General features: G+C 35.6%; 3 protein-coding genes across 4 annotated transcripts; all 3 read right to left on the reverse strand.

Annotated features, from left to right (window-relative positions):
- Window positions 1-451: 451 nt before the first annotated feature.
- On the reverse strand, window positions 452-1,789 carry LOC17892468 (protein BIG GRAIN 1-like A). Its single transcript, XM_006299812.2, has one exon. It carries the CDS (start codon window positions 1,730-1,732, stop codon window positions 617-619), a length of 1,116 nt encoding a protein of 371 aa, XP_006299874.1. The 5' UTR covers window positions 1,733-1,789; the 3' UTR covers window positions 452-616.
- A 5,526-nt stretch (window positions 1,790-7,315) lies between these two features.
- On the reverse strand, window positions 7,316-12,441 carry LOC17890679. 2 transcript variants are annotated; one of them, XM_023785832.1, is made up of 10 exons: window positions 11,999-12,441; window positions 11,498-11,541; window positions 10,953-11,124; window positions 10,510-10,630; window positions 9,564-10,108; window positions 9,023-9,362; window positions 8,655-8,919; window positions 8,485-8,577; window positions 7,885-8,331; window positions 7,316-7,797 (listed from the first exon to the last, which is right to left on the reverse strand). In XM_023785832.1, the coding sequence occupies exons 1-10, from the start codon at window positions 12,174-12,176 to the stop codon at window positions 7,453-7,455; spliced, it is 2,550 nt and encodes an 849-aa protein (XP_023641600.1). In that variant the 5' UTR covers window positions 12,177-12,441; the 3' UTR covers window positions 7,316-7,452. The 2 variants fall into 2 exon arrangements, with proteins under 2 accessions (XP_023641600.1, XP_006296970.1); XM_006296908.2 differs by having other exon boundaries at window positions 7,885-8,334; window positions 11,999-12,440.
- Window positions 12,442-12,712: 271 nt separating this feature from the next.
- On the reverse strand, window positions 12,713-16,032 carry LOC17890614 (protein Brevis radix-like 2). Its single transcript, XM_006297854.2, has 6 exons — window positions 15,454-16,032; window positions 15,193-15,370; window positions 14,508-14,887; window positions 13,699-13,834; window positions 13,204-13,601; window positions 12,713-13,117 (listed from the first exon to the last, which is right to left on the reverse strand). Exons 2-6 carry the CDS (start codon window positions 15,331-15,333, stop codon window positions 13,039-13,041), a joined length of 1,134 nt encoding a protein of 377 aa, XP_006297916.1. The 5' UTR covers window positions 15,334-15,370; window positions 15,454-16,032; the 3' UTR covers window positions 12,713-13,038.
- Window positions 16,033-18,402: the final 2,370 nt, after the last annotated feature.

Raw genomic sequence — 18,402 nt, forward strand, 5'->3', positions numbered from 1 at the left:
CATTATAATCTGAAGCCATGTTTAGAACTAGACAAGCCAACCCAATCAAATTCGGGCAGAAAAAAAAAAAAGAATTACTCGAAAAGAATCAAATATTGGATACTATTGTCCATGACATTTGAGACCATGTCTCTTTCACTTTTTTCCCCCATCTTATTGATCATTATTAGTAGCATCAAATCAAATCTTTTACTTTTAGTTAATTTATATTAATTGTATCATACTCAAATCTTCTTCTCGTAGTTTTAATTTCACTAGAAAACCAGAGTAAGAAACAAAAAAAAAAAAGGCAACAACTCTTTGCTATTCCTAATTGACGACAGATAATATAAGAGAAACTTATCTTTTTTCATCTGGAACTCTCTCAATAAATATTAGCTTCATAATGATGAGAATCTGATTAAACAAAACTGTTTAGTTATGAACTTAAAAACCAAGTTTAAGGTGATTATTTAACCAAAGAGATATATTTTAATTATACACAAGTTACTTAACAAGGAGAACACAAAAACCGTTTATAGGAAGCGGTAAAACATTAAAAACCCTCAAGGGGTAAAAAAAAACGATCGGATTAACTAAAACTAATCACCCCAACCATTAACTAAAGTAGTAATAATTATACAGTTAAGCCAGTAGCAATGGCTCGATTCATATTATCAAGACGAGTGGTTTCGTAAACTGGGAGCTCTTCTCGATACCTCTCGATCCCAATCGCCGAGAGATTCTCCAATTCGAATAGATCAGAGCTCGCGCAACTCGCGGCATCATCGTCCTCGTCTTCTTCTACATTGGCGATGTACTTGATGTCCTCGTCGTACGTTGTAGTAACCTTGTTTTTGTTATGGTAAGTTCTGAGAAGATCCTTGGCAGCTTGGATGACACGGCGATGCTCTTCCATAACGTCGCGTTTATCTTCGTTACTACCGTAGAGCCTGTTGTTGTAAGTGTATGGCATGGGAATGGTAGAGGAATCTTCGTCGAGGATCACATTGACTGGACAGAACCGTACGGATCTTTTTGATTTGCCGCTAGACGACGGGGTTTTACTCAAGCAAGACCTGGAGAAGGACGAGGCGGAGGAGCATGTGGTGGAGGAGGAGTGTACTGTTTCTCCCACGCGCACGGGGGAGGTGGTTTTCTTGCGCTGCTTCTTAGGGTTAGCTGCGGCGGCGTTGGTGAAAAGAGAGTTAAGGAAAGTAGCGAGTCTGCCGCCGGGGGAGATGGGTTGTTTCACTTTTTTCAAATCGGAGTAGATCTTTAACGCTTTTGACTTGGTTCTCAAGAAGCCACCGAGTTCTTTAGGTTTCTGGAGGGGGGAGGAGTGGTCGACGGTCGATGTTCGGATAGGCTTGGGTTGTTGACGAGTACTGGACGGAGGAGGAGGGGAGGCAGAAGATTTGGAGCGACCGTAGAAAGAATCAGACTCGGAAGATGAGAATGCACCGCCGCTAGAATCAGAGGAGCTGGAGTTAGAATGTATGAGAAAGTCGGTGGCGGTAGTACTCCTCCTCATGGATCTCTCGAAATCAGCGGCGACAGAGCGGCGGTGATCAGCTGGAGAGACCTCATGACGGTGATGGTGATGATGATGATGTTTCTTGTTTCTAGTGGAGTCGAGGGAGGCAGGGGAGGAATCGTCGATGGAGCGGTAGATTTGGTCGAGGAGAGAGGAGGAGAAGGAAGGGTGACGACGGTGGTGAGATGAAGGGATAGGCTTCTCCCAAGTCTCCATGAGAGAAAAGCTTTCAGGTGTGTGTGTGGGGAGGATAGGAAGAAGAGAGCAAAAGGAGAGATGTAATGAGAGAGGAAGAAGCAAGGAAGGAGGAAGCAAGTGTGTTTTATAAAAGAAGAATGTAATAGAGAGGCCAGCCCAGACAACAACAACTAGCTTTGCTTAAAGTAATCATTGCCACGTGTCTTTCTCGACAGCTTATTTATGGACTCTCTGCTTCTTCCCCCACACAACTTTTACATAAACACCAATCATCTTCGTTCTTTTTTTCTCTTAATGTTTTGATACTATAACATATGGTTAAACTACCTACGTTCACGTATTAGGAAATACTGACATTCATGTGGAAGAAACATTATATATATAGAGACTAGTCTATATAACGGAAGTTCGGAACCATACAATAGTAACTTCGTGATATAAAAAGTTAGCTAAATAGATTATTTTATAGTTCGAATAAATTAGTGATGTTTTATTTCTTAATATAATATTTATACTAGAAATACAGTAAAACAAAAAAAAAAGAAAATTAATGTGAAGTGAAATGTTCCTGGATACGACGATTATTCATCACTTACAAAGATTAATAAGGGAAGAAAAAAGTGAGAGTGTAATTTGCCACCTTAAAACGTAAAGCGTAAAAAATATATATATATATTCTTCTAAAAATATCTAAAATATAATTTTTTCAAATGTCCATGAATCAAAATGGTTAAAGAGAAAGAAATAAGAAGAATTTGTCCTGAAGAATAAAAGGGGAATTGTGGGATATATATATCACAGTACTGCTGGGTTACAGAGGAGCTTAGGCTTTTAATCACATGACATGACCCAAAGAGATTCACTTATGTGTTCCCTACTTATAAAGTTAAAGATTAAAGTTGCTCCTTCCCTCATCATCATCATAAGTCTTCATTAATTTTGTTTTCCATTTTTTTTCTGTATTTATTTCATTATATATATACTAGAAAAACAAATCTATCATATATATATATATATATATATTTATTTACAGCAAAACCAATACTGATACTTGGGTGGTCCATTACAACTTTCTTATATTTTATTTCATTTTTGCTAATTTTTCTCTTCTAAACTCATGATGCCTGAGTAAACAGTGTAAAAAACTACAACGTTCTAAATGTTCATATAAATAATACAAATATTATATTGTGTCACACAAAACATGGACGTTAAAACATAATTAATAAAGTTTGAGAAACTCCAAAGTCTAATTAAACCGAGGAGAAGCAACGACGAGAGAGACCTCATAAAATTCTTGTAATGTCAAGTTCTCATAAAAGTCTTGCATCCATCAAACCAAATTTGTTAGAACAAATCTAATTAAAAGCAACATTTTAAACTCTAGAACCACGCACAAAAAGAAAAATAGTCTGTAGATATGAAAATAAAAGCGATGGCGATACTAAGAAAACCCTACGACCGCTATATATAGGTTTTACCGCTTTAGAAATCAGAAAGAAACATATAAGAAGCAATGTTGTGTTTAATTTGTGAAGTGTAGTAATTAAAGACTGGTTAATTAAAAGAATGAACTACGTATTGGCAGACGAAGAAACAACAGTCAAGCAATGCGGCTAAAAAGACTCTCTTATCACTTATTAACCTAACCAACAATTTTTTTCATTAACAACCATAGTTTTGCAACACACTACTTTAATTGGTAATTGATCGAGTTCCTCCTTCCTAGCTAGTGGTTATACTACTTTATAATGTTTTGATAATTTTGAATTTGTTACATCTGATTTTTTAGAAAAATTCTTATAGTATATGTGTGTGACAAAAATTGCTAGGAAGGAGGGCAAAACAGCAGGGAGCCAACAGTATAATGAAAATTATTAAGACATAGACTGCGAGATTAAGACAATATCTGATTAACAAAATCAGGCTTTATTACCAAGTAGAGTAGATTTTATTTTTAAATTTCCTTTTAATTATGAAGATTTACTGTAAACGTCGCTTTCTCTTACCATTTTAAAGTGACCCAACAGTATTATAAACTTATAATATCGATTGTTGTCTTTATAAGTTTTTTGTTTTTTTTTAAAACAACAATACCATAATATGTAACTGTTCGAATGAAATATTGTCTATCTATGTAATAAAGTTTGAATCCAAAAAATTTTACTCAGCTATGATGATTAGATTTTTATGTTAAAATCTATACTTTGTCTTTTCCGGATTTTCCTCTATAAGGATCCTTTTTATTTCTACAAGTTGATCCTAACTTTGAAATGGAATCATTGATTGTAATCAGCTTCTTTCTCATATTAACATCTAATTTGTTGTTATTGCCTTTACGTGAATAACATTTAAGATGGATAAAATGTTTTAACATGCATGAGGTAAATAAATACATGTGTGTTTTTGAGCAAATGTCGTGAACGACAAACACATACATATTTTTTTCGTCGTCATGAACAATAACATGGTAGCATCAATAGCTAAAACGCAATATCAATATTTTTTTTTGTTGAAGTTCTTTTTCACAATATAGTATTCGTACGCACACCATGGGACAGAATTAGTATAATCAGTCTCCACATGTAATGATATGTAAAGTTGATTACTTATACGGTTAGCTAACGGAAAGCACTTTATTTTATATAACAAAGAAGGAATTAATATAAATACTAATGACTTTTATCAAGCCGCAAAATCTTTGGAAGAGATTATACAATTATCTCTCATACTAATAAATCTTAACTTTTTAATATTGTGTAATTTGTGTTGTCCAGAGAAATAGTACAAAGAATAGCTAGAATGATTCATATACTGCATAAGCATGCGGCCGGTGCCTAGTTATTATATATATACAGGCTAAACTTTTGTAATTTGAGTGGCGTAGTTGGGTAAGATAGAGAGTGTATCTTATTCAGTTTAAATCGTACATTAAATCACTTTGGTTTTGTTGATATGTATTTTCTGCGGAGGTTTTTTAGAATTTTTAGAATACGTGTGTGTGAGAGAGAAGAATGCATGTTAAAAAATATAATTTATGGTGCTAATTTTGCAAAATGATTACTCCCGTGGGCTAAGGGGAACTCTATTTCTTTAATCTATATACTTTCATGCATCAATGGGAAACAGATGCATGCGTGGGTAGCATAAATTGCTTAAATATTGATATTAATTATATAAACATACCGTATTTTATTCCTATAACTAAGAAAACTAGTTACTTTTACAAAAACTCGTTTCTCCTATATTACATTCTCTAACACTTTTTTAATTATTTTTTTCATCAAGCCGGCATGTTTCATAAGGTTTTACCATTGAATGCACACAACACATGCATGTTATTATTATTTACTCTAGTTATGAACGCCTCTTCGAATCCACGAAACTTCACACTCGTGGAGCTCTTCATTAACCGGACCCATCTCTAGCATACCACTTTTGCAATAAATAACATCGATCAGTATGTAAGCTATTCATTACAAAACCTTACCAAAACTTTCAAGTATGCATGGTCAGGTACTCAGGTATATGTATAGTTCAAGTAACATGTACGACGATCGGGAGGTCATATTCTTCCCTCTGTGATCTTCAAAAACATAGATCGGGAGGTCAAAAACGCTATCACCGCCCGAAGATCAAGAAAGCTTTTCAAGAAACTAATGAGACTTTGGATTGGCTAGCCTTTTGGATTCTATGAATCATCTTGTATTGTTTTCCTTGTTTTATTTTTTTGCCAAGGAAACTTTGTAATGGGTGAAAGCCCTGTTTTCATATTTATATGATATTTGCATTTTAGCAAAAAAACATGTACGACGATATTTCGAAAACTCTTGTAAACGCATATATACCACCATAGGTAAAAAAAACAAAGAGAGAGGGAACTCCCACGAAAGAAGAAGAATTTATATGTACAAGATTCGATTCCACGCATGTGTGTGGATATGATAAACTAAAAAAATAAATAAAAGAATGACAAAAGATATTCCGATCAAATCACGATTGAGTTGGTGCATGGAAATAGGCAAAAAAGCAGATTCCATTTAAATCAAATAGCTAGAGACACTCAACAAACAACTCTCTTTTTTAAGAGAGAAAACGTTTGATAATAATATATATTTCCTCTAACAGCCCAATCAAAGAAGAAACCTCACTAACCATTTATACCACCAAATTCACTAGTGTTGGTCTATGTGTATGAATAGATGAATGGATGTCTATAAATCACTCCACTAGGCACTATCTCTATCTATATATTGATTTGACATGTCATGTTTAACATATCACATTACAACGTTTCCAACATATATATATATATATATTATATATATCATCCTCTACAAAGAAACTACAACTATTAACTGCATTGCAATTACGTTTCAACAACTCTTAACATAATTTAGATGATTTGTTGGGAGAAACTAATCTTTTTTTTTTTTTTTGATTCAACAAACGGGAATCAATAGATCCCCTATAACGATCATGAAACCTTTTGACCTTTTAGCAAAAATAACCACTATTTGCCAATTCTTCTTAATCTCTTACAATGATTCATTTCATTCTACTATAGATGAGATATAGAATAGGGTCCGAAATTAAACATCATTATCCCTCTTACATGCGGGTTATCTAAGTGATAGAACACTCTACTCTACGTTTAGCCAGTCTTAATCAGGGATTATTTTTCTCCTACAAAATCTTCTCAATCATTTCCAGTACCATTCCATTAATTCAAGCCAGTCCTTGATTGTGCAGTAGGTGTTATTAATATGGGAGTGAAATCAACAGTGAACCCACGTTTAATCAACTCGGCACCGGTCAAAATGAGACGAAATCGAGTATTAGCGCTCAAAATCATGCAAAGAGATTCGTAGAGTAAATCATTTTTCAATTAAGGTAGGACTTGGGAGATAAAAAAAGAGCCACGGCCTATTAAATCATAGGAGCAATCAAAGTCCGTACAAATTAGACTCTATGTTAAACTAGTTGGCCCCTTGATTTAAGACCCACCTCGCTAAACTTAAGTATATTTAGTTCTCTGAATATGTATGTCAACAAAACGATCAATTAGATTCTTTTGTTATGATGACATAGTGTGCTATGACACCTAAAAACAAAAGTAATCAAGGAGCTAATCAAAACCTATAGACTTAGCTTCAACAAGTTCTCTCATTAAGAATATTTGTTTTTATATTCTAAAGGCTAGAGGACAGTTAGGTCAAGCTCAACAACTAATGATTCTCTATCAAGAATTTAATAACGAGTATGACTAGAGAAATGGGAGAGCGAGAAGACACAACTCAAAGACGAAAATTCAACAGCCAACCAAAACTCTCAATTCTCTTTACTACTTACTGAACATCGACATTGTGGAAACACTAGCAGCATGCAACAATGTTTCAGTAACAGGGTTCCACACTTAAACACCATCACATGCATTGTAGGGTTCTTGAAATTGACAGAAACTATAGTAGCAGTAAAAGTTTTTAGAAGCACGGACAGGACTTTACCTTGACACTTCGAAGCCATGGCAGGGTAACACCATACCTGCAGCTGTAAGAAATGAGTGTATATGGAAGCAGACAAAGCATTTATTGATTACTATTGAGAGCTGGGAACATTTTATGCACTGAATAAAAAGATTAATTAAAACAGAGTTTGGGGGTTTCATAAGAAGAATCAAAATATTTGCTTTTGGCTATTATAATCCATTAGACAAGTAGACAAAGGTTAGATTTTGTTCAGAAGTTTGCTGGCCAATTCGGATGACCAATCTGTGATTGCTGATAGGTACCAACTTGAGACGGAGGCGGAGAGGGCACGACCCCAACTCCAACATTACCACCAAGCCCAGGTCCCATATGATGCTGATTCGCCATTGTACCTGGCTGTGGCGGGTGGAAGAGACCCTGGAACTGCATGTGAGATGGTTGTGCTGCTCCTGCAGCGGCGTTGAAGGATGGATGTGCTGTATGGGATGATAAATAAGTACCATGAGGCGTTTGTCCAGCTACGTTGTAATATTGAGGAGACTGAAGGCTTGAAAGATCTCTTGGATTTGTCATCCAAATCTCAGAAGTCTCAGACTGTTGTGCCAGATAAGGAAACACAAATCAGAATGAAACATAACTGACAACACGATGTTCAGGAAAGACTAACATACTTATCATTACCTGAGGATTTGGAGTGTAGATATTTCCATCTTTGTATTTCATGCGAGATGAATCTTCAAGCCCTGTAGCGTTTCCAACTACATTGGGAGAATTCATTGGATACCCACTAGGATTGTTGTACGTCTGAAAACCCGTATGCCCACTTGTTGCAACTGGTTTGAATTGCTGATGGATCCCATACTTGACACCATTTGAACCGCCTGCAGGCATCAATACATAGCCATTTCCATTTGAAGGGTGTGCATATGCTGCCGGGTTACCTGAGTACCCTGTCATGGGTACCTGGGGTACATAGAATGGGGAGAGGAACTGGCGATAAGGCATGAGATTGGGATAATGTGAAACATGAACCTGTGGATACATCTGTTGCATTGATGCCTGTTGTTGTTGCTGCAACATGGGAATAGTAGATGGAGGGGCATTATTCACCATGTGAGTACTTAATACCTGCTGCATTATCAAAAGAGTACCTGATTAGTTTTTCTTGGTTTATGAAATGAAAAAATAAGTAACCAACTGCTCAAAAAGAAGCTAACTAGACTCTTACGCATCAACTCATGCTGCCAAACCAGTAAAACTAATAATAGAAACATAAATTACCTCCTGTGGAGATGGTAATCCTTGACCTCGCATAGTTTCATCGGTTGCAGGATTAAAATAAGGAAATTCATAACCACCATGATGATCATATGCCTGCTAGAAAGGAAGAACATGACATTTTTGAATGAATTATCTTCCCTTGAATTAGTTACAATTTCAAGAAACCTTACAGAGAATTTTTGCAACTCGGGAGGATCTTGCTGCTGTTCAAACTGTAAAGGAGTATAAGGTGGACCATTCCTATTGAGTGATTGGACTCCTGAGTACTCATCCAGATTATCAGATCTATTAATTTCTTTCTGTTCGGGTAATTGTGGCTCAGATACTGGTGAGACGGGTGACTCAGACGCAGAAATTCTGACATGATCATCAAGAATATTGATAGGCTGAACGTCCGGACCATCTGTTGAAGCTTCAGGGCAAGAAACTGGCAAACTGTCAAAAATATCACCAAGTTATCTGGGGAAGGATGGAAGAGATCTCAAACTAGAACCAAAATGGACAAAAACAAACAAAGACACTAACTGTCAGAACTTACCTATGATCAGAATCTCTAAGTTCTTCTAAAGAGCATGATTCTTGAATAGCAGAAGCTGAATTCCTAGACGAATCGAACTCTTGAACAAAGCTACCAAAAGTCAGGTGACAGCGGTCAGTCTCCGGGATGCGAATATGATCTGCGATGATGACATTCTGACTTTCACTGATATGAACATGCGAAAGCTTATCTTGCAACTCAACGGCTTCTGATTCCACGTTTATGGAATTATCAGCAGGCCGACGAGCTTGAGACTTTGTAGGTGTTCCAATTACTCCAGGGTTATGTCCAACAGGTTTCTGAGTTGATTTTGGCTTCCACTCCTTGTTCTGAGAGACTCCTGCATTAAGTCCAGGTTGATCAAGAATATCAGAAGTCATGAAAAGAAATGGCTTCCACCAGAACTTCCCAGTAAATTGAAAGAAAGAATAACATTAACCAAAACAGAAGCTACATACAGAAAAAGTTGCAGCCAAGCAGAAATCAAATAAAGATTGCCCAACATCAATTCAATTAATAAATAATTGGTATAAAGTGTTACCCTTTGTATGGCCACCAACTTGTTGTGTTCTGGCATATTGGCTTCCTCTATTCCCACGCTGTCTGTTAAGAAATGACCTACTCTTTTCCACACCGCTGGGCATATTAGGCTCTCGTGCAGTAGTTTGACTGTGATCAATCTTTGGCGTTGGGGAAGATGGCCGATATGCATTTGGAGGCCCATTTTTTCTAATAGTGGACCCTGGAAAAGATCGGACAGATGGCTCTTTACCAACATTTTCAGAAGGCTTTCCAAAACCACCACCCCTTACTTCACGTTTAATAGCTCCCACTGGTGATGATCTAGAAACAGGAGATGGTACATGAACTGGATCTGTGGAAGACGCATATACACCAAGAACTGAATTGGTTGGTGGCAAAGTAACTCCACCAACTGTCTGCTTTCCATCAGAGAATCCTTTATTCGTAGGACGGTGCAAAGGAGCGATTTCAGGCTGCCTGGGCCTGACATCTGCTGCTGTATTACGATCGTCAGTAACATCTTGAGCCCCAGAAGAGTCATGATTGTCCAAACCACTTGTTGAGCTGGCAAACAATGAAAATAGAGCGACAATCTTATTTTTTCTCATTTGAATTCAGCATAATTTGCTTGAAATTATAAGATATCTAGTCCTCTTAGGCTTTCTGTTTCCCAAGAAGAGGACATACACACTCCTATCTCCGTCTACCAGAACACAATAGAACAAAACAAATGTATGCCTTTTTTGTCTTAAAGAGTCCTACTTTACTAATGTTTTTGGAAAAGTACAACTAAAACAAATAAACTCCCTTATAATGACATTAAAAACAGATCATTAAAGAATAAAGAGTAACAACGATACCATGCTATTTCACATGTACAACAGCAAAACTAAGCAAGTTAGCGACTTAGCGATAAAAATTATTGGATAAGAACAACAGGACATAATACAATTGATCATGCATACCCCTTTTTGTTCACAGTGGCCACCACTTTGTTAATATTTGATCCAGATGAATGTTTCAACTCTTCATCAACATTTGGATTAGACCTGTTGTCCCTAACAACACGAAACTCTCTGTTGGATCCTGCACTAGCATGAAACGAACAAATTATAAGCATACAGAACAAGATTTCTAAGTGAATATAGCCAACGCATTACACAAAACTGCAAGGCCTCACGCCAATCAAAAAGATTTATATATAAGATCAATGCACAGCATGCATTACACACCAATTTCTTCTATTATTCCTTGACCTGCATATGTTTTCAGGATTCAACAAAGTGCATTTTATGCCCCCATTATAGGATTATGTTTATGAAACTCAAAGTCAAATTGATATAAGATAAAGTTTTTTAGTATAAACACTTGAAAGAAACTGGGAAATATTATCTTCAAATCGATTTACCAGTAGCAGGATTCCTAGGAAATGCATTCCGTTGAGCAGCATTCCTGGGGACGAAATTTCTATGGTAGCCTCCTCTCCTAACATTATATTCAGGCTGTGTACGAACTTTTACTTCACTGGTAACACTTTCAAGAGGTTTCTTTCTGTTGGCCGGCTCAACAACTACTGTATCCTGAAGTCGAAGAAAAACCCCTAAAAGTGATCAGAGTTTATACAAGATAGAGGTTGCAACCTAAAAGAAGTATCCTAATGATCTCCAGGAATTTAGTAAACTATTTGAATGGCTAGAAAAGTTGAAAAGGTTTTCGACAACCCATTCAACTTAAGGTACACAAAATAATTATACTAAACACCCGATGAGATGTGCTAGTAACACAAGCACTACTAACACGATGGAAAATCTAGTCACCTTCTTTCCAACAGCATCATCAAAAAGGGTAAGGAGTGAAACTTAAAAACTATAACGTGATGGTGATGGCATTGGCACAAAGGTAGAAAAGAGAAGAATTGGGAACAAGGTACCAAAAAAACATCGGCAACTTTACCTCTTTCTTCCTGTCTCTTTTTCTCTTCACCTCGTGGAATGGATCTGATAAAAAGAAAGGCTTTAGTGCACGCAAACACAGATAAAAGACATCATTTTGCAAACAACAAAACGAGAACTACAGAAAATGAAATTTAATCTCAAATTCGGAGGCCGGCAATCCAATAGTATATCAGATATATAATAGTTTAAGAATTCTGGAGAGAACTGACAAATATCGAAATGAAAACAGGAACCTAGGATTTATCCGTCTATCGATTGTTCACCAGAACCCCATAAAACATGACCAAAACCGGAACTTAGCATATCTATCTTCTGCATTGTACATATGCCTCATACCAGATAAAAGAGGGCGCAAACAAGATGTAATAGCATTCCTCGTGATCACGATAAGAATATCAATGAGGAAGGCAACAACAACAACAAAAAAGAAGAAGAAGCAAATAGTAAAACCCCAACTTCCGTCAAAATAGAAAGTGAGAAACAGATGGAAAAGAGAAACCTTGATGAATCAGCTTCTGCACAGCCTCGTCAGGGTCCATGTTAGCTTCTTTTAAGGCAGTGTAAATATCGGCATCGGAGTGATTACCCACAATTTCCTTAATCGATTGAATCATCTTTTTCGCTCCATCATCGAGTCCTACCCCACGATTACCGCTAGTTCTGGACCCAGTCACCATTACGGATCAAAGCCGTATCGAATAACCGCAACACACAACAACAAAAAAATACAGAGAAATTCAAGGATCGAGTATGAGAGTATCTAGCGAAACGAAGTGCGATCCGCGTAGGCCAAGTGAAGATGCTATTGATTTGACTCTTAAACCCTAAAATCGAATAGAGCACTAGGGTTTCAAGTACAGAGAGAAGAGAGCAGAAAAAAAAATTTAGGATTTGGGAAAACTAAATAGAGAGAGGGTTTATTCTCCTCTCACGCGTCAACCCAAAAAAAAAGAAAAAAAAAACCTAGAAAAAATTGGTTCCAAATGGCAAATTCACTAAATTGGATAACCCAGAATGACTATTTTACCCTTATAGATAATTATCATTTGTAAGTGAGAAATGGAAATTTCTAAAGACATAGTACAAGTAAGCTGCACTTACTATTTAATTGATACGATAAATTACATACCATAATCATTGTCCATATAATTAATGAATGAATTACTAGAAGAGACAAGTGTACATCTTTCTGATAAAGTGCAAAGTAGTAATATTGTCATAAATAAATGGAAAGATGGCCATTGAAATAGTATGAATTTTCCTAGAATTGGTCTATTATATACATACCCTTACTAGTAACACCAAGAAAAAAAAATCCACTGAAGGAGTAAAACTGATACCTCTGTATAGAGATGTAAATGTAAAGAAGAAGAGAAAGAGATCTACTAACAACCACCAACTAAAAGGTACATGCAGCATCTGAAACCCAAGTTATTTCCATCAATCTGTAGCTTTTTTTTTTATCCGAGTAAAACATACAAAAAGAGAAGTGTTTTGTTTTGATGTGTCCAAGTTCCTCTAGAGATCATCCCATCTTCATCACAAGTATTGTTGTTGTATGCGAGCTCTGTTCTGCTCCCACCACAATCTTGCATTCGTTTCCCCAAACTTCTCTCGGCTAATACCACACAGAAAATGATGTTAAGTGCTTGCTTTTCAAAATGGTTTTTTAGTAGGAACAGTGAAAGCGTAATGTCCTTTTACCTGAAGCGAACCCGTCTAAGCTCCCGAGTCCCATCTGGTAAAGCTCTGATTGTGATGTAAACACCGGCTTCGTCCTGTTCAACCCATTCAGTTTCAATGTCACTTGCATTACTTACAGAGAGCTCCCCTGAATGATCTGCTTCTTCTCCTTCTTCTTCTTCCCTTGACGAGCTACTTCTTGCAGACTCATCAACCGATGATGTCTCTGTTTTGGTCCCACTTATGCTAGACAGTTTTGGTGTTGTAGCAAGACCAGATGAATCTTGGTGTCCATTTCGTGTTTGGGCTGTTGGTTGGTGAGTGAGTGAGTCAGAAGAAGCGTACCCTTTTCCTCGAGAGCTTTCTTTGTTCAGAGGTGGAGTTGCAGGACCATTCTTGCTAGATGGAATTCGTGAGCTCTGGTATACCAAACTAAAACTAGTTAGACCTCAAGAGATCAAATACATGTTTTGATGAATGGATTCATGTGTTCATAAGTGAAGCGAGAGCATATACCTCATCTTCTGATCTAGGAGGAGTTGGAAGTGGGACGCTCTGCTGATTGAACTGCTGCACATTGTATAATTCCATGACCTTGTCGAAATTCTCCGCCCACCACTTTTGAGCTTGCCATTTATCAAACATTTCACGGCTGCAAGCAATACAAATTTACAGAAACCAACAAATTAGAAGCTGCCTTAAGCATATACAATACAGAACACCATGACAATAACAACCAAGTTAACAGTGCTATGTTCAACAGAAAACTCAGAATCTGCAGTAATTGCCATAATGTTCCACTTTTATGAGGCCATGAAGAAAGTTAGTTAGATCTCCCTTGCCCTCATCAGATTTTCCACATACAAAAAGAACTTTTCTAAATTCACCAAACACTTCCCCACACAATTGTTCTCGGGGAATCCATTTAAGTTCTGCACTAAATTCAACTACCAAAATATAGCCCACATCTCAAAAACCTTTCTTGGCAAAAGGATGTACAAGTTCTCATTATTACAGCAAATGTTTGGGGACCACTTGAATTGAATCAAGAAAAACGAAAGCAGCAACAGTTTCCAACACAGAAATCTCACATAATAATATCCTAAATATCAACCGTACTTCTCATAGCTGGTCTCCAATAGACACACATCTCTATTTCCAAAATCAAAATCAAAATCAACGGATTTCAAAACATTATGGAATAGTTCATTTCAGTTGTGTATCATCTGCAATGTCCCCTATCTAAAAACACAATGTACCATATTTTGATTCAGTTCAAGATCCCGACTTAACTTTGTGTAAATGCTACAAAACAATAAAATTACCTGAACCGAATCCGCTTCATATCATTCCCTCCCTCAGGCAATGATACAAATGTGATGAGGACACCAGGCTCTACTTGAGCAACCCATTCCTTAAGCTCATCTTCTTCCTCCATGAACACTGTGGACTCTGTCCTACCACTCATGGATTCAGGTGTTCCTTCTCCACTCACAAACCCTTTCAACCTTGACTCCATTTCCTTGCCCAAAATTTTCGGTGTTGAGCTTCCACTCCCTGCTCTCTTGTAAGCATAACGAAACCTCCCAGAATTTGAAGCAGCATCCGAATCAGCGTAGCTTCGGTTCTTATTCTGGTTTGACGACCCTGAACACGGTTTGCAGCTTTTATAAGCACCTGATGCTTTTACTGCCATGTCTTTTATCTGAAGAAGATTCACATGGCATTGACAAAATTAAGTGCGCAGAATTAAAACTTTTTTCTTATAAAAAAGAAGACATTCTGAAAGTCACGGACTTAAATTTGGCTTCTAGAGGTAAGAAAACTTTTCCTATTTCGTTGAAAGATCAGAAACCAAACAGTACGCACAAAATTTGACTTGTTGATTTGTTCTTAGCTTACAAACAGAAAGCAACAAGAACAAAATGGTCCTGTCTCGGAGTTTCTTTTCATTTTCTCATTTGTGTTTTTTTCCTTGTGAAAGTGACACAGAGGAAGAATGTTATCTACCTGTGACGTCAGGGACTTAATAGGTTGCTTAGACCTGGGCGTTCCAATAACTCTGTCTTCTTCATCTTCATCTTCCTCTTGTCTCTTAGATCCACCATTGTTGGTGCTTAGCTGCTTCGAACAAGCTATGCATGTCAGCATATCTCTCTCTCACCCTCCACGAAGTTTCAAATTCAAACTGAGTATTAAGGAGAAGGAAACACGATCAAATCTAAGATAATAGAGCCCTTTTGTAATGAAAAGACTAGCAATGATTTGTACCTTTATGCGACACAGTAGTAACGCACTTGGCCTTCAATATAAAACACTCGCAGGTCGGTAAATTCGATTGCTTTTACTCTTTTTGCCAAAGAGATTCAGATATAGAACTCCACCATTGAAAAGGTCAGTCAAATGACGGCAAGGGAAGGAAGAGACCGTAACAGCAGCGGTAAATTAGGGCACCAGGATCTGCAGATCAAACCTAGAAAACGATTTCGCATTAAAAACTCTTTTTTTTTTTTTAGGAAAAAAGAAACTCTCTCTGTTCCTTGCGGGTTAAAAGCTCTTAACACAGAGAGATTGAGTGAGAGACACTCTTAAATCTTAACACTTTATGAAATCCAAAGCCGAATGCAGAAGCAAAATGCAATAAAGCTACGAATTTTAGGGAGAGAGAAAGAGAGAGAGAATGAGAAAGAAGAAGAAGAAAAAAAAAAGAGAGGAACTTTGATATTTGGGCTTGGAGATCGTCGGACACTGTGAAAGTTTGCGCACAAGTGTTGTATTTTGTTCCTTCCTATATAAAGCTCTCTACACTCTTTTCTTCTTCTTCTTCACTTCAGCAACAAATTCACAACAACAAAAAGAAAGAAGAAGAAGCAGTATTGGTTATATTCAGATTCGTCTTTAACTTTGGTATTTATGGATTATTAATTTATTATGATTTATGACCAAAGAAAAAAAAACGTAACACAGTTTTTACTAACCAACAGAATAGTTCTACAGCTTTATTACAACTTTATCAGTAAGTAGATTTTGTTCAAGTTTGGATTCATTGTTTGGTTTTTTTATCAATGAAATATATACAGTAGTAAACAGTTTTATAACTACGTTAGTATAGTTAGTAGAAAAAAAAACTACGTTAGTAGAAACTACCCCGTAAATAAGTTTTACTGTTTGAGGAGAGTGTGGAAGAAATCGAACCCAATAAATTTTCAAATGTTATATATTCTCCTCTTTATTTTCCTCTCTTGTTTTTTTTTTTGTTTTTCAATACTTTCTTTTTGCCTTTTTCCTAAAGAACAATATTAAGCAACACATAAAAAAAGAAAAAATGAAGTCGAGCAAAAAAACATAATATCAAATGTGTGACCAGACCACATATCGACACGTGTATTGTTAAATGTTTCTGGCTGTCTAATTTTGCACCCAATTAAAGAAATAAAGTAACCAATAACTAATTCCAATTTTTGTTATCTGTCAATTTTCTCAATTACGAATTGTTTTTTCTCATAATTCTAAGACAGTGATAGAATTAGCCATTGGCGAATATTACTACTCGTTTAGCAAGTTACTCCTAAATCCCAATTCATTCAGCATTTAGAGACAACTAACTTAGTTGTTGTTTAAGCTTAAAACTAAACTGCATTCAATTGTTATGTAGAAACCAAAAAAAAAGAAAGAGAGAAAGAAGGAAAATATACGAGTATATATTGTCAGATTGGTCACAGGAGCGCCGTGAAGCAACGGGCGTGAATTAACTACACTGTGGAGGAATTTGTTACCATACACCATGTTTTTAAAAATTCAAACTTAAGAGCAACATTATCAAGGAGATCTTAATTTTTAATCTTATGATTAATTTATTATTAAATTTGAAAAAGTAAAGGTTAAGAGTTGTATTTTTGTTTTAGTTTTGAGATGTCTTTATTGGTAGGATCTTAAGTTGGAAATCTTAGCAAAAAATAATTTTTTAAAACTTAAATAAAATTAAAATATGTAATTTTAGAAACTTTTATAATTATTGCAAATTTATAATTTTAAACATATATGAGATACAGTTGATAAGATAAATAACATAAAACACAATAGTTTTAAACTTGATTTCTAGAAAATTTTGTCCATATATGCTCGAAAACACAATAGATTATAACTTTTTTTAAAAAACTTTTATTGGATGGTATTGGTAGGTTGATACTGGTATAACAAGAACAACATTTACAAAATGTTAAGACAATCTAAATACATTAAATTAAAAGGTCCTAAATTGTTCCAATTTTTTAATTTTTTAAATTAAAATATTAAAGCATGAAACAAGAAAATGGATTTTCGAAAGAATTTAAAAGATAAATGTTCAATAAGAACACATAACACAAAAAAAAAACCTTCCACCAATCGTCTATTGACACATGTCGTATCTTAGCCACAATTTTAGATCTTAATTAAGATCCAGATCTTAGCATAAATCATTATTTACCATTTAAATTAAATCCAAAAATACCAAATATTAAGTTAAGAATGAGTTAAGATCCCATTGATAATGTTGGTCTAATAGTATGGTCGTCTCTTAAGTTTTTTTAGGTATATTTTATAAACTTTGCTTTCTCTATTTCTTTCACTAAATAATACAGCTGAAACACTATTATTCTATTACAACCACACACCCAAAAAAAAAGATTTTACAGCCATGAATGATCAGATCGGATACTGCAAATTTTAATTTATTTAATTTTTACCTTGCCACGTGAATGGTCACTGTGTCTTCTTGGTTTTTTTTGTTATGTTCTGATACACTTGTATATATAGTTTGGTTTTGTTGTTTATTGTCATCCCCCTATATACCTTACAAAGTCATTCACAATGATCGTATAAAGAGACGTTGTATTCAGACTCCTCCAAGTCCAACTAAATTCATGCTTAAGTAACTTGATTATATAATTCACGTGAATCTCATCCGTTAATTATTTTTTCCTTGAAGATGATTTTTTTTTTTTTTGATTAGTTCATTTTATCAATTATGATCATTAGTATTTCATGCTTAGCTTTATGGTGACAAATAGTATATTGCACCTTCGAAACTGGGATAAAGTTATATAAAGTGCTATTTATCTATATTAAAAATAGAAGAACAAGTGATAATGATGAGACATGCAATGAAGCATGTAGTTATATTTTTAGATCCAAGCTTATAATTAATTAATCATTTAAACTTTATAGAGTTGTTTTTCC

Source organism: Capsella rubella, unplaced genomic scaffold (assembly GCF_000375325.1).
Source record: "Capsella rubella cultivar Monte Gargano unplaced genomic scaffold, Caprub1_0 scaffold_3, whole genome shotgun sequence".
NCBI lineage: Eukaryota > Viridiplantae > Streptophyta > Magnoliopsida > Brassicales > Brassicaceae > Capsella > Capsella rubella.